This window comes from Lissotriton helveticus, chromosome 12 (genome assembly GCF_964261635.1).
Source record: "Lissotriton helveticus chromosome 12, aLisHel1.1, whole genome shotgun sequence".
NCBI lineage: Eukaryota > Metazoa > Chordata > Amphibia > Caudata > Salamandridae > Lissotriton > Lissotriton helveticus.
In genome coordinates this window covers 834,049,204-834,066,450 of record NC_136073.1, presented here as the reverse complement: position 1 = coordinate 834,066,450, position 17,247 = coordinate 834,049,204, and the positions used below count along the sequence as shown (strand labels likewise).

The following is a 17,247-nucleotide window of genomic DNA, read 5'->3' as shown; positions in this document are numbered from 1 at the left end:
TACTGAGTTCATCTGCGATGGCTTAGCCCTGCATAGGGGAGTCCAAGGCATAGTAAAATGCTCATTGAGAATGCTTTACTGAATTGCTTATTGAAATGTTCACCTTAATTAACAGAAATGTTTTACTAATCTAAAGCAAGGCCTGTGCTTGCTTAATGAGATGTTGCTCTCTAGCAATGAGCAATGTTCTATTTATAAGTTACTTAATGAAATGCCTATGCCTGATTCCTTCCCTGTAATGTTTACTCCTGATTAGGGGGATGTTACCTATGATTGGGGAAGAGTTTTGAAGTGGTTATTCCTGCTTGGAACCAGGATTATTCTGAACTATAGAAGTTTTATTACACCCCTGCCCCAGTGTTATAACCTCTACTTATTTACAGGATTACTCTTGGGTGCTGAAAGGTTTATGCCTGCTTAATGTAGGAATTAGAATGTTGATCCTGGCCTGGGGGTGGAAACGCCAACAGCTGCATAATGAACTGTGTCTGCTGACTAATGAAACATTTATTCATGTTGGTTGAAAGGTGGAGCACATGCCCACAGTTATGGAGTGAGGTGCTCCTTGCTTTAAAGAAATGTTTACATTTACTAAAAGGCTTTACATGCATAAACCAAGTCTTCTAAGCTCAGGCTTGCCTGTTAAAAATGGTTATCTCTGCCTTGAAGAGTTGTTAACTGTTGATTGCTGAGTAGGGGAACGTTAATGCTATAAGGATATAGTTACACTGCCTAATGAGATGTTTTATCCGCAGTGGCGTGTTTTTATTCCTGCCATAGGAGTTTCATTCCTGCCTAAGGAAATGGTTAATGAAATGTTTTACCCTCAGTGAAGTGTTTTACTTCTGCTAAACTGATTATCTCTATTGCAGGAAATGCTTTACCTGTAGGCTCCTGATTAATAGGGGGAAGGCCCTGCCTGTTCAGGCATCAGGTAATAGGATGGTGTGTGATGCCTAAAGAAATACTTTATGCCTAATGAAAGGTGTTGACCTCATTTGAGGCAATGTTTACTCCTGCCCAGGGAAGGGTCTCATACCCCTGCTATAACAGAGATCTACTTACACCTGCTCAATGTAGGGATTTCTACTTCCCTGATGGAATGTTGGTGTAGCCCTGATACAGTTAAACCTGCACAAGGGGATGGTTACCTAGATTGCAATGTTTTCTCCTAGTTAGTGCTGGCTAATGCAATGGTTAGCTGGGCCCAATGAGAAGTTCTCCCAAAGGGATGCCCAACCTTGTTATATGGAATAATTATTCTTAATGAAATGTTTAATTCCTATTACAGGAGGAGAGTTACGTCCACATACTTTTGTGGCAAATGAAATGTTTCATATTTAAGGAAATGTTTGAACTACACTTAACAAATTGTTTATTCCTACAGCGGGGAGATGTTTCTGTTATGGAACTGTCCCTTTGTTTACCTGAGGAAATGGATATTGATGCTTAATGCAGTGTTGTTCTTATGACTTTGAGATGTATTCCTTTCAGGTACTGACCAAGAAGCAAGGCGTAGGTCGGGCCTGTGTCCCACTAAAAATGTATTTAACTATTTATTGATCCAATATTTAATATTTATTGCAGAACGGATATTTATTCATCTAATATTGATCGCAAGTCTTGAGACACATGTATTTTAAATGAATTTATGATTTCCCTGATCCTGCTCTATCTATCTGATTATTTATCTTAATACAAATCACTTGTTTTTATACAAGCTCTGGAGTGGAGTCATTTATTGCGTGCCCAGGTTTCTGTCTCAGTGTGAGTGTGTGCTGCATGATCGCTTAACACATGTGCTTTCGGATGCCTTCCCGCTCGTGCCATGCTACCCTAGGGGACTGGTGACCCCAGTTCCAACATATTGGTGGCAGCGGTGGGATCCAGGACCTGTGACCATGCAGACTTCAACCATATGGGACGGATGTGCCTGATTATACAGGGATACTGGACACGGGTTGTCAAACACCTGAGCAAATCCTTCGAATCAAAATAGATATGTCACCTGAGACATACCTGATGAGAGGGTTCCTCTGTCCTATCCCAAGAAAGCGATAACAGACTGGTTGACCTGGCGCCTGCATTGGTCAGGAAGTTGATAGTTAAGAACCGGAAGTCGACATCGGGCCCGCTCTATACCAGATGGGCTATCGAGGTTGAATACAGGGCCAGGGAGGAGGAGGAAGCTCTACTCCAGGAAGAAGCCTGTGGCTCCAAAAGAAGACCAATGTCAGATGTTTGGAGGAAATTCACCCAGAGTTTGGTAGAGTCCTCAAACTCTCCGGGGGTTCAGTATTCACCCCCCCCCACCCCAACACCGAGACGAATGAGCCTATAGATGCTGATGGAAACTGCCACAATGGAGCCGATCGGAATGCCCCACACCCAAAAGGCCACTAGAAAGAAATGTATTGCCTTTATCCACATGCATGTCAATGAACCCTACGCGCCCCACTCACACACATTGTATGTTGCCAAGAGAACCTACCCATGTGTCTGTTAAGGTACCCTACTATGATTGGTTACTTGCACACAATTAACCTCAACTCTAATATGTTCCTATATGCAAAACAAACAGTTTTGTCTGTCATATATCGCGATGTATAATCTCTACCATTCCATGATACTAATAAACAGAGGTTTAAAAAAGTCTTGGTATACCAATGATTTGGAAGAAATACATTTCTGGTGACCTTGTCGGAATCAAGAAACAATACCTGGCCTCTAGATTAGGATGATTAGTAAAACACAAGGTACTTACAGAGAGTTATCAGAACACACAATCCTGCTAGCAGAATGAGGATCACCAACAATAACACTATCAAGATCTTTGGTGATGTCTTTTTCACGGCCTGAGCCTGGGAGTCTGTCTTGGCATCTAGAAACACAAAGACCATTAATTTGATTATTAAGAGGATGTTGACCATATGTTTGAAAAAGCACCTAGGTTAAAACCATTAAAAAACTAATATTTTCTTGTGCAATTTTTTCCTTCACATCTTCCTCCTTTTTTCTAAATGGAAAAGCCCTCTTCATTTCACCGCTAAATACATATTTTTTGATCACTTTTCCTATTCTCACTTTTATTCACAAGTATCCAACTAGCTTGTTAATATTTGCAATAGTGGTACCTTTTAACAGTTGTATGACACAATATCAAGGACTATAATATTGGCCTACAAAATCAATGAAATTGCCTACTACTACATGGACAAAGAAAGTATATATTTACTACTCTTACTCCACATATGCTTATCAAAACTTATTATGAGATGTAGGGCCATATGTATGAAGCAAATTCGCATTCGCAAAGGCCGAAATTCGCAGAATTTCGGCCTTTGCGAATGCAAATTAGCAAAATGATATGTATGAAGTAAAATCTAGTGCAAAATAAGGAATCGCAAAATTTGCAATTCCTTATTTTGCAATTGCATTTAAGGAATCGCACATTTTGCGATTCCTTAAATGCAATGTATGAAGCCAAAACAAATTGCAAAATGCCTTCTAGTTGGTGGTAAATTGCGATTTCCTTGAAAAATGCACATTTCAGCATTTTTCAAAGTGCCATGTGACGCACATACATGCCCTTAGGGCATGTATGTGTGCCACATGTGCACCCATGCATATTTCAGGGGAGCAACAGTGTGTCCTTTGGACACCCCTGCACCCTTGAAATTATTCTCAATTTGCGATTTTCACATTGCGAATCGCAAAATTGAGAATACCTTCCCATTCATTCCTATGGGCCTCCTGGCCCATAGAAATGAATGGGAAAGTATTCCTTAATTGCGATTCGCAATTTGCTAATCGCAATAAAGGAATACTAAGAATTCGCTAAAAAAAAGCGAATTTGTACATACATACCAATTTGCGATTCTGAAATAGCAATTTCTTAAAAATCTCTATTTCAGAATCGCAAATCAGTACCTTCATACTTATGGCCCGTAGTGGTTAGGTATTGTGTCAGATGCTATATTTTATTCATGCTATAGAGCAGCAAAGAGCGGTAAAGTAGTGGTGGCATGTCTCTTTAATGCCTTTCCCCTTATCTTGAAAAGCAGGAAAATACAAGAAAAACAATCTTGGGTTTCTTGTTCCTCCTGATTTGAAATTCTAAGGCATGCAGGGATTGGGTAGCCAGGGTCTAGACAATGAATTGTTTTGCAAATCAAAAGTAGATTCAACACCATTTGCAATAGAAATGTGAGGTCCCTTCACCCACTAAAAGTTTTACTGAGCCATATACTCATTACTCTGAGAAACTGATCTAATTGAGTATGTCAAATAGGCAGTCCTCACAGATAAAGGGGTTTCACTGAGTGCAACCTTGGTTCACAATCAATCGAGTTGGCAAGAAAGCTTACATTAGTAAATGAGGTATTGAAGGTGCAGTTAGTGTGGTACTTAATAAACCATCCAATACAACACACATTAAGATATTACGAACTTCAATACCTAAGCCAAGTTTAAATAAAATAAATGTTTTTTTCCCAAGAATAATGAAGCAAAAATGTGAAGACAAACAGAAAGGGTGTTCAAAAGTTATGCGAAAAGGAAGAGCATTGCTTATAAACATTCAGTGGAGAGAGCGGTCAGTCTCAAAATCCATGACAAACACAAATTATTAAAGCTGTCTCCCGCAAAAATAAATCTAACAGTTATGTATTAAAAACAAAATGTGAAAAAAATGTCAATGATGAAAGTTCATTGTAAAAAGCAGAAAATTAAAACTCAATGGTATACAATTGATAATAGTGTAAAGTCGCTAATCAAGATTAATAGTAAAATATGCTACCTTTAAAAGCAACAGGAAAAAAAAAATTATGAACACCAGGGTGGATCTAGTTAATGTCGAAAGACGTTCCTTCCTCAAATGTATCTAATTAATTAATTTATTATGTGGTCATTTACCATAATACATCTAGTTAATTCACAGTGGCTTTTCTTCACCAGAATATATCCAATTAATGAGTGTAGCTATCTCTGACCAAGTAAGACCAACTAAGGCTTCACTCAACCAAATATATCCAGTTAATGCACACACACTCACATACATAACTTTACCAGAATATATTTAGTTAATGCATGGAGGCATTCTCTAATCAATAGTCCAATTTCTAACCAGAAAATATCTAGATCACGCATGCAGGAGTTAATCACCAAAAATATACTGTTAATGCATAGAGGGGGACCCACACCAGACAACGTACAGTTGATGCAGAGAGGCAATCGTCAGCAAAATATATTCAAGTAAATCCACATGGGCATTCGTTGAACAGAAAATATCGGGATATTGTAGAGGCATTTCTTCATGAGAATATAACTGGTTAATGCTTGTGGTTAATCAGTTGCCTGAATATATCCAGTTATTGAATGGGGAGAGAGGAGTTGGCCTGGGGGAGAGGAGTTGGCCTAATGGCTAGGGCGGTCTTCCTCAATACTGGGGAACTGGGTTCGAGCCTCGGCAACGACTCTGAACATCCTGTGATTCTGGCCAAATCACTTAATCGCCCTGTGCCTAACAAAAAATATATATATATGTATGTGTCCTTGTGTAATGCAACTGGTGCTATGTAAAGCACTCTGATACCTGATTCGGGTCAAGTTTGTGCTATATAAAACTCCATAAAAAAAAAATGAAAGCCATCAGTCTCTAACCAGAAACTATCTAGATCATGTCCGGTGTTAATCATCACTGAAATGTACCAAGTGCTTAGATGGAGTTAAAAAAACACACAATCTCCAATTCATACCGACAGGCATTCCTCCCCCGAATATATTCCAGTTAATCCAGAGAGGCATTAGCAGATCTAGATATGGCTGAGAGGCATGTGCTCATGAGAATATATCTGGTTAATGCTGGATGGCAATTTCTCACCAGAATGCATACTGTTAATGCATAAAATCATATCTATACACGAATATATCCAGTTGGTGATATCCTATCAGTAATTGTTAGTCTAATCCCAGACTTGTGCATTATTTACTTCTGAATGTCATAATAATTGAGTAAATTCATGGAGGCCTTCCATCACCAGAATATATCCTGTTACTGGAGGAATGGATTACCTCACCTGAATGCATCCATTTACCTCTTGGAGGCATTTTATGAGTTGTTTGGAGAATTTCTTACTACCTCTTGAATTTTGAGGCATAAGAAACACTTGGTCATGGTAGAAAACTTTGCGCGACTTAGGCCCATTATCAGTAAAAGGGGGTCACTCATTTACTTAAATTGCATTGGATAAACCTACCAAGCTATCATACCTGTTTTTATTTCTGCTTTTATTTTAGCTCCATCACGAAATTTCACCTCCGCATAGGTAACATCCGGTTCCATTTTCGTAAGGCTCCGCCTCCTCAGCCGCGGGGCGGTTTAGTGGAGATTCATTTTCGCCAGCTGCTCGGAGATGCTACAAGGGGTAAAGACAAAATCTACTAGCAAAATACTTTTGGAGGAGAAGTAGGAACGGGGAAAGAATGGCACAATTGAAGATTGACTGTTCTGTTACAAAACAAATAAACAAACAGTTTCACCCGATGAATGAATGGCGGTTCTAAGTTGGAAGTACAACACCGGCCCTCAATAGTTGCCACTGTAGAAGATTTTCAGGTTAATCTTTACCTATATACAAGATTTCCATTATATAAATTGCATGAACTTTTTTCTCTGGTGGATATTCTGAATATCTGGCAGGCTGTACCCACAAGGGGGAGAAGTCAGGGTTATTGTAGGGCCCTCACTGCCACTTGCTAAATCAATTTATATATCACAAAAGCACTACTTGATAGGACAGGTAACCTTATACGTCACAGGAGATGCGATAAAACCAGAGACGGGCCCTGGATCATATTTTGACTTGAGATCCAAAAACGATTATGAATATCCTGTTTCTGTCTCTTTAAGACCAGGATAGGAGGCTCTAACCAATAAGAACATGGTGATTTAAATTTTTGGCAGAGGTACATTGCTTTCCTCGGGGGACATTTTCAAGTTGTTAGAGTCGAAGGCTATCATATACTTGCGATTCACGGCTAAATGGAGCAGGTTATTAATTTTTATTTCAATTAAATCCTTTATTATACAGTGCAAACATTCCACAAGCATGCTGGGACTATTTTCAATAAAGTGAAAAGAAATTCTTAAAATATTTATTTTACTACCCTTACACTGTACAAATTATCATAACATGTTTAGGAACATATAGAAATCCAGAGAGTGAAACGGTTAAGGTATTGAAAATCTTCAGTAATTCACACCCTAAATGCTTGTCCAAAGAACTGGTATGAATCTGAGCAGGGCCAACTTAGCCATCCATCCTTCTGTGGGTGCTGCAAAGAGTAGCATCGTGTTTTGAAACTAAAATCCTATTGCTTAAGCATCTAGAAAGAGATCTCTACAACTGGCCACAATAATTGCTACATATACAAGGAGTCACAGTAATTATTCAGTAAAGAAGGATCAAATTATGCACTTGGGTTTACTAAATTATGCACCAAGTAGAGGCAAATTATGCACCATGATGAGTAACACACTTTGGCAGGATACTTTTCCTATTTTACCATTTTAACACACAATAATAGGTAGGCAAAAATGTCACTTCATTAGTCTCAGGTTAGCAATATATATATATATATATATATATATATATATATATATATATATATATATATATATATATATATATATATATATATATATATATTCATATATATAGATATTGGCGTTGCACTGCACCAATAGTGGCGTTTTTTTAATTCATTTTTGATCTGTGTGTGCTCGAAACCATTCCTTTAGTTGAAATCTGAAATGTATGCAGCATGTAGCAGATGTGTGCGTATCATATGTAATGTTGGCATGTTATCGAAGGGTCGTACACATAGGTGTACAGGCTATAGGAAGACAGGAAGAATTCTCCAAGAACATTTGAAAAGTTAGCTGAGCTGGGGCAGAGTCAGTAATGTCACTCCCACACGTCTAACACTAGTGAAAGAGGAAGGAAGTGGGTGCAGAGGGTGTTGCAGCAAAAATAAACCACCCTCTGGTGCCAAGAAGACTGCCGAGGTGACGAAAGGCAACTGTGGGGGGAGGAGGGAGAACTGTAGGGGCAGATTTGCAGATTATTAGGTATGTTACGTTAAAGTAGCGGGGGTCCACAGAGTCCTTAAAAACAAATTGAGGATTAGGGAAGAAACTTGAGGGCAGGAGTAAAAGGAATGGAAGCTCGAGGTGGCGGCTCATATAAACCAGGGTGTCCAAAGTAGGACCAGGAAAACTGTCTCATGCTAGAATAAAGGACGAAAATAAATTTAAATACAATCAATGGACTCTTTTAAATAGTCATTGGTAATCCTGAAAATCTGGCACGGATCGGAACCATGGGCACAACCTGATGTGGTAAATTGCCTGCTTATTGTATTATTTTCTTGATTATTTATGTATTTGAAAAAACGATAAATCATGCATGGAAGCCTGGTCACCTACAATGAGGGGGCATATATTTGTAGCTATGGAAGTTATAAAATCGCAAGCCTAAAAATCTGGTCGTCATTCCATTATTTTGAAGTTTGAAAACTGGAAAAATAGTGGTCGCCGAGAGAATGTAGAGGAGCCCTAAACTATCTATTCTTCCGGTGTCAAATCTAGGACCAAAAGGTAGACCCGGACGAGCAATAAGTATTTAAAACCCCAGAACGTGAGGTCAGAGGTTAGAGAGAAAGACAGAGGAACATATAGAAATATAGTGCCTGTCATACATTTCTGTAAGGTTTCCTTTGCTCTTTAGATAGCAATGAAACTTTGAGAGAACAAAAATTAGATTTTCTTCTAGTTGTAAACTTTTTTTCAAAATATAACAAAACAACACACTGAGCTTAGCTGAAACGTGTCCTGCCGAAATCCTTGAAGTAGTTGAAAAGAAATCAAAATATACAAATATAAATTATTCTAATTTATTAAGAGAACCAAGTAAAACAGGAGAGATAAGTAAAGACAAATACCGAAAAAAGTTATAAACAAAAAATAGAATGCAAATTTACACTGTTGTGAGCATGGATGCTTTTTATTTTTTCTTAATTTTATGTTCTAAGGTGTAAACAGTAGCTCTATTGAAAGATAATTCCACTAATTATCTCCTCACACTAAAATCTGTTACCCTAAGACTCAGTATATTTGCACTAAGAGGGCAGAGTTACTCTTGCGCGTCATTTGTACGGGACGGAGGCAAGCCAGAGGCGTAACACAAGCCCATGCAGCACCTCTGGTGCAAGGTGTCCCCCAATCAGAAGCTCCCAACCCTTCAGCAAAAGGCCAATGAATAGATGTGAGAAATAGGAGACTAACGGACACCGCTTCATATACTGCAGGGGGCCCCCTATGATCTTGTGTTACACCACTGAAGCAAGCCAAGGTGAACTTAGTGTTGTCTGCACTGGTGACCATTCATCATTCTTTACTTACAAATCAGCTTGGTGAGTGGGTCTCTTCGCCAGCAGCCCGGTACCTCCTGGTAAGTCCACCCCTCTATTTTCACATAGTGCAGGTGGCAAGCAACGAAGCGCATAGTACGTGCACGGCTGAGGAACCAACTCTACAGTATGCGTTGATTATGGCTTGGGATGAAGTAGTCCCAGGGCAGAGACTTCCGCAATGTATCAAAAGGGAAGTTGCACAGAACCACAATTTCGCAGCAAACGTGCGACTGACGCTTCAAATCAAATCTGCATGATGCTCGCTGTTGCAATTTGCTAAAGTTACGCGTTGCTAGAGAAGACACAAAGTCTGCCGTCATGGGCACCACGTCTTCTATAAACAGTGCCATGACAATATTGTAACATACAATTTTGGTCCAAAGCTATCTATACTCCTGCTGGGCAGGTGTTCTCCTGACTAGTTCGAAGATTTATCCAGATTTCAGTAAAGCACAGATCCCTCTAACACAATTCTGTCCTCTGAGTTAGACACAAATTTATCAAGACAAAAACATAACATGGACCTCTGTGCTCAGGTGTTCTTTCTTACTAATACAACTTGTAATTCAGGTTCAAACAAAACCATAGTCTTTAAGAAGAAGCTTTTCTTTCCCACCAATACCAATAATGATCCCAATTCAAACACAACCTAGGTCTTTATGGTGCAGAAGAGCCATTTATCTCATATAAATATTAAAGAAGGCTCAATCACAGCCCAAGTACCTGTGAGCGAAGCCTACTGTTGACCAATGTTGACTCGAACACAAACTCTAGCCTATGAGGCACGTGTATTGCTGACCAATACATATATTGATTCAAGTCCAAACATAACCCAGGTCTCTATGCGGCTGCTATTCTCTCCGATAGATATAAATATTGATCCAGATTCAAGCACAACCTCTGTCTTTAAGGGTCAAGTGTTCCCTCAAACGGATACAAATATGTTCTGGCGACCAATAGTAATATTGATGAAGAATCAAACCCAGCCTCCGTCATAACAGGCATGTGCACTCCGACCAGTACAGATATTGGTGAAGCCTCAAACACAGAATCAGTCGTATGAGTCATGTGTGTTGCCAACCAATTAATATATTGATCCAGATTCTAACATAACCTAGGTCACATTGTGGCTGGTATCATCTCTAACAAATTCAAATATTGATCCAGATTCAAACTCTACCTCTGCCTCTAAGGGCCACGTATTCCCTCAAACAATACAATATGTCCCATCGACCAAAACAAATATTGATGAAGACTCGAACACAACCTCAATCCTACGAGCCATGTTTTCTCCTGACCGATAAAAATACTGATCCAGATTCAAACATAACCTAGGTCTCTAAAGAGCTGCTGTTCTATTTCAGAAATAAAAACAGTAATCCAGATTCAAGCTCAATCTTGGTTTAGAAGGACTGAGGAGGTTTTCCAGCCACTACAAATGTGTTCTGTCAACCAATACAAAACATCCTCGGTCCTATGAAGCAGGTGTACCGCCGACCAATGCAAATATTAATCCAGATTCAAACATAGCCTACGTCTCAATGGGTGTGGTATTCTCTCTTACCAATACAAATATTGATCCAGATTAAGCATGGTAGTTATCTATTGGGTAGTGCACTCTATAACCCATATTACATTGATCTAGATTGAAAAACAAAATAGATGTTTATATTTGATCGCACCAATACAAATATTGATCCAGATTCGAGCACCTAGGTAGGTGTACTCTCTAATAAATATTAACAATGATCCAGATTGAAACACAGAACAGATGTCGATGTTCCATCCACTAACACAAATATTGATCCAGAGTCAAACACAACTTTGACCCTTACGGGCCAGGCATTATCTCCAACCATTACAAATCTGTTCTGTCGACCAATACAAACGTTGGGGAGGTTTTCCAGCCACTACAAATGTGTTCTGTCAACCAATACAAAACATCCTCGGTCCTATGAGGCAGGTGTACCGCTGACCAATGCAAATATTAATCCAGATTCAAACATAGCCTACGTCTCAATGGGTGTGGTATTCTCTCTTACCAATACAAATATTGATCCAGATTAAGCATGGTAGTGATCTATTGGGTAGTAAACTCTATAACTCATATTACATTGATCTAGATTGAAAAACAAAATAGATGTTTATATTCCATCGCACCAATACACATATTGATCCAGATTCGAGCACCTAGGTAGGTGTACTCTCTAATAAATATTAACAATGATCCAGATTGAAACACAGAACAGATGTCGATGTTCCATCCACTAACACAAATATTGATCCAGAGTCAAACACAACTTTGACCTCCAAGGGTCGGGCATTATCTCCAACCATTACAAATCTGTTCTGTCGACCAATACAAACGTTGGTGAAGAGTCAAACACAACCTCAGACATATCACGCACACGTATTGCCAACCAATATAAATATTAATCTATATTGAAACATTATCTAGGTCTCTATGGGGGCTGGTATTCTCTGTCACAAATATAAATATTGATCAAGATTCAAGCACAAAATTAGGTGCTCTCTTTAAATAATATCAACATTGATCCAGATTCAAGCATAGAATAGTTGGTGTTCCTCACCAATACAAATAATGATACAGATTCAAATATACCCTTGCTCTATAAGGGCAAAGTGTTCTCTCCAAACAGATCAAATGTCGGTCCAATTGCAAACCTTGGTCTCTATGGGACACTTGTTCTCTCAGACCAGTATACATATGGACCTATATTTAAGTACAAGCCAGATCTCTATGGGTCGTGCCTTCTTCTGGCCAACAGGAATCATACGCCCTGCACCTTTGATTTATTTCCAGCTGTGCTCCTCAGGGGCAGAAAGTACATACAAAGGCATTAGGAGCTGCCTCCCAAGATCTGGGAAGATGGAAAACCTGTGATGGATTTTGTAAATATCCACTCTTGAACTGGAAATCCAATCCACCATGTGTAAGAGTTTCCAGCACACAATAGGATTTATTTTGTTATAAAGGACCGCATTAAGAGTTTGGTGGGAATCTAAAATCCTCCATTTTCCAGAGGAGCAGAATCCACCAGCTGAAATTCCTCCACAATATTATGCCACAGTGAAGGAAATTGAGCAGATGGACCCTCCTTGTTATTTAGAGTTTCCTACAAAAATTGCATTTGCCGCAAAACTTTAAATAAGACCCAAAGATTCACCAAATGCCTCTTTGCAGGAAGCATAGCATGTGCTATCTTGCACAACATTGTAAGGTGCCAGGAAGGCATATATTAATCCGGATTCATAGATCACATTCGCCTTCATGAAGAATAGGAAATTCTAGATTAAGTTTGAGTTGGGCTGTCACATCTGATTGTGACATCTTGGAGAAGAAGGAGTTCTGAAAGTGGGTGTTTACTGCTGGTCTTCTAATCAGTTAGATGTTACGTATTTTAGGGCAGTAAAATAGTTTGAATCAGTGCTCCACATATGGTGTAGGAATGTTGGCTCTCTGGTTGTGTCAGAATATAGTTAAAAACAAAAATACTGTAGACCGAATATGGGGTACCAAAATATTTCAAAGGTAAGTATAACCAGGTAAGTATAGGTGTAGTATTGTTGCGCCACCATCCACATACCTTGGTTAAATACTGAACCAAATTCAAGCAAAACATTTATTCCAATTGGACACATGTTCCCTCAGACTGGAACAAAAATCTAACTGGATCCAAACACACCGTAGATCCAAAAGTTAGTAGGTGGTCCTACTTGGTTAATTTGCACCCATAAAAACGTTTACACAAAGTTTAACAGGACATAGCCCCATGTGGAGCTGTGGGCTCTCTGGCCAATCTAAGGGGCCGATTATGATAGAGGATTTTCCGCCTCCTCCGGGGCGGCGGAAGCCACCTCCGGCCCGGAGGAGGCGGAAAATCCTCTGCGGAGTCACCAAAGACCCACCGCCGCATTACGATGGCTGGTGGGTCTTGGATTCTGTCCGCTGCTTTTCCGCCGCGGTCGGATTACAACCGCGGCGGAAAAGCTCTCCTTTGGCTGGCAGTGTCTATCAGACACCGTCAGCCAAATTAGGAAGCATTAGTAAACATGCTTTTCCGCAGCGGTTTTTCCGCCGTGGAAAAGCATGTGTACTTTTGCTTTTGGGGGCCCGTTGCGGGCCCCCAGGGCGTAGGCGGGTGGGGGGTGCACATGGGGGGTACCTATGGTACCCCCCAGCATTTACATGCACAAAGCGGCAGGCACCGCACGGTGCCTGCCGCTTTGTGCATGTAAATGTTACACATGCACTTTTAACATTGCGGCGGGTGCTGCTTGAAGCAGCAACCGCCGCAATGTTAAATATCCAGGATGTGACCGCCAGGGTGGCGGTCACATCCTGATTTGCATGGAGGGACCTCCGCAGTCCATGCGGACGGTCCCTCCACCTCTGGGATGGCGGACGGACGCAAGTCCGTCCGCCATCCTAATCGGCCCCTAAATTTGAACCCAGATTCCAAAACAAGTTAGGCCTGACCTAATGAGTAATCCAGACTTAAACACAACAAAGGTCCGTTGGCGTCGCAAATTACCTGAACAAATATTTATTCACATTAAAACACAACAAATATCCCTCAATCAGGCATGTGTTCCCTGTATCCAGAATAAGATTTAAGCACATTACAACGGTCCCTATAATGGATGTTACCTCTGATCAGAAAAGATTATGTCAAACCTAAATATTCTGTGCTAAATGCCCAGATGGTATGGTTACCAATAAGGGACCGCAAGGATAAATGAATCTGTCTCTCTCTGTGGGTATGAAAAGGGAACTCTCACTGGAAGTAAGTATTTTTTACCATGCATAAATCGAAATAATATTTATATACAATGTACGTGTTTTAGATTGTTTTTAATGCAGTTTTCCACTTAATGAAAATACTGCGTGTAGAAGTTGTATACATGCACTTTCCACTAGAAAACTAAAACAGCCAAAGGTCTTCTGGAGAACCCCTGAATACTGAATACTTTTAGAATTCCATAAAAGTTCAGGAATTTTGAGCAGCTGGGGAGGAGCAAGATGGCGGGTTGACGCCGCCGGGAGACAGGCACTCTGAGCAGCTCCCGCTAAAGCCCTTTAAGCCCGGCTATAGCCCTTGCCGTTTGCTTCTATCTACCGGAAATCGATGGAATCCAAAACGTGGAAACTAACAAGGTTGCAGAAAGGAGTTCTGACTTTTTAAATCTGACCTTAAATCGGACCTTAAATTTATATCGCGTCCCGCTGGTACACGAAAATCAGCGGTCGCCAGTGCTTGTGAGCTGTAAATTATAAAACTAATAAGGCGTAACAAAGTAACCAATTCAGGAGCCATCACATACCTGCCGGATCTATCGCATGACTCATGCTTGCACTAGCTGTCAGCACCGGAGCCCTCAGGCGGATTAGCAGATCACGGCAGCTCTGCTTGTTGAACTTGCGGATTAGCTGGGTGTCCTGGGTTTCCTGGTTTGCAGGCAGAAGTAGCAAGCTCGTAATGGCTCCGCCGAAAATACCAGCGTGCGTCACACGAGCAGGAAAGCTTCCACCCCCCGCTGTAGTGGCGGAAACAGAGCGGAGAGAGGACATGGATGCCAGCACAGGAACGCCGAACGGAAAAATTCGGGCCGACAACTCCAAGGTTGGTAAGCCCATTCTTCAGCTGATTCGCTCAGGGAAAGCAGTGGAGATAATCTCATCAAAAGTGACTACAGAGAGCGGCCTAAATCAAGATATTGCAGCGATGCTTATGAGGGCTGTACCTGGCCAGCAATTAAGCCTTGAAGAACGGTCTGCAGAACCAGATGGGGGTGAGACTGTGGAACAGGGGGCAAATGGGCTGGATAATGTGGCTTTGATCTCGAATAGTAACAACGATATGCTAGAAACAAGACTTCAGACTAGCTTGATTGAGGAAATAGAGGATGGCGCTGTTAGCGCGATTATAACAGAAGATGCTGCTGAGACTAGTGGGGCTAATGGAACTCAGAACTCACTAAATCGGAGTTCATCAGAAGAAGGGGAGGCACCTCAAAATTTAAATCGAATGGGGACTAGAAAGGACCTAGAATCAAATACAAAGAACTCACCCAGGTCAGGACCAACAAAAAGAATGTAGTAACAAAAGCTAAATATCTAAGGGGGAACAATAAGAAAAAACCCGCTAAAGCGGACCAACAGGGTGGTGCATTAGGCAATAAGGAAATTCTGAATGATACGTCCCTTCGCCGCTGGGTTCAAACAAAGGGTGGTGTTAAGTCTCTGGTCTTAAGACTTTCTGGGAGCAGCCCGACAGAAGCACTTCATAATGAATACGCGATAAGGAATAAAGATACAGACATAACTCCCATTGTTTCTATCATGCCTCCTTCTTCTGTAATGCCCACGGTAATTCCCACTGCCTCCACACAATCAAAGCCATCTGATAATGGGGCAGCCTCAGGAGTTTCAGGAGCTGATTGTGGCGAAGTTGACTCAAGCGTAAGAACAAGCCTAGACCATCGTTAGCTTTGATCTTTCAAGCTTTAAAAGATCAGAGACAGGAAGCTCAGGAACATTATTCACAACTCAGGTCGGATAACGTAGGCATCCAACAGGCTCTTCAATCTGCAACAGCTAAGGTGGATTCCCTGGTAAATGAAAAATAACAGATCTCCAGCAACGTATAGCGGAAACTGAGGAGGGTGTGTCACAGACAGTGGAACTAACACAGACTCATGATACTTTAATTAAAGTACTCCAGCTCAAGGTGGAAGATTTAGAAAATCGCCAAAGACGGCAGAACTTGAGATTATTTGGCGTTCCGGAGGGAAAAGAGGGCGCAGACCCTCGAGCATACCTGGTGCTGCTACTTCAGAAAGCCTTCCCAGATCTGGCAGATTGGGATTGGGACAGCCAGATACAGCGGGCACATAGACAAGGATCTAAATTTCCAAGGCCTATGTTAATTTATTTTGGCAATTTTTTGTTACGTCAAGCTGTATATCTAAAGGCTCGCCCTAGCTCGCCTATAACATCTGAAACTGTAACTTTTTTTGTACGCTCAGATCTTTGTAAAGCTACGATGGATAGGCGATGGTTAATGCGGCAGGTAATAGAACCTATGAAATCTTTAAATGCGCAGGTCTTCTTACAAGAGCCGTCACGGCTAAAGGTACTCAGAGGAGGTCAAACGTACTTATTTTCTGCAATTGAAAAGGCTAAGAAAGCACTTAGTACATGGCAACATGAGAAGGGTGGGAAGCATTAAGGTGAAACGAATTGTTGTAGAGGGGCTTATTAATATTATACTCTCACGATTTTGGGAGTAGAGGCTTTCGGGTGAGGGGGCTGTTTCGGGGATGTACTGTCTCCCTTTGCCTGCTAGTTGAGCAGCTTTTTGCGAGGGAGGTAATTCCTCTCCTAAGGTACGGGGGTGGGTCGATGAGTACAGGGAAGGGTCGGGTGAATGAAAAGATGAAAAAGAGTTCAACAAGACAGCTACAAAAGAAGCAGAGATGCTTATAACAGGGCAGGAGGAAAATAAACAGAACAGAGTAATAGGTTATATTAAACAGGAAAATAAATACTTTTATGATGAGTAAAATTGAATGTATAATTTGGAATGTCGCTGGCTTAAATAGCAAACTCAAGAGGCAGTTGGTACGCGAGGAACTGAAGACATATAACCCACAGCTTGTAATACTTACTGAAACACATCTTTCTTATAAAGATCGGAGGTTATTAGGGCAACTTGGCTATGAAATTATTATATGCACTTCACAGTCTTG

The 17,247-nt window shown here is 40.8% G+C and overlaps 1 protein-coding gene across 1 annotated transcript in view; it reads right to left on the bottom strand.

The window, feature by feature from the left end:
- Positions 1-9,604, bottom strand: part of LOC144798577 (asialoglycoprotein receptor 2-like) — a 47,832-nt gene extending 38,228 nt beyond the window's left edge. Inside the window, exons 1-3 of the mRNA XM_078669527.1 lie at positions 9,464-9,604; positions 6,271-6,416; positions 2,765-2,881 (exon numbers count right to left, since the gene is read on the bottom strand). Coding sequence (XP_078525653.1) covers positions 2,765-2,881; positions 6,271-6,343 — 190 coding nt within the window. The 5' untranslated portion in view covers positions 6,344-6,416; positions 9,464-9,604. The remainder of the gene's footprint in view (positions 1-2,764; positions 2,882-6,270; positions 6,417-9,463) is intronic.
- Positions 9,605-17,247: the final 7,643 nt, after the last annotated feature.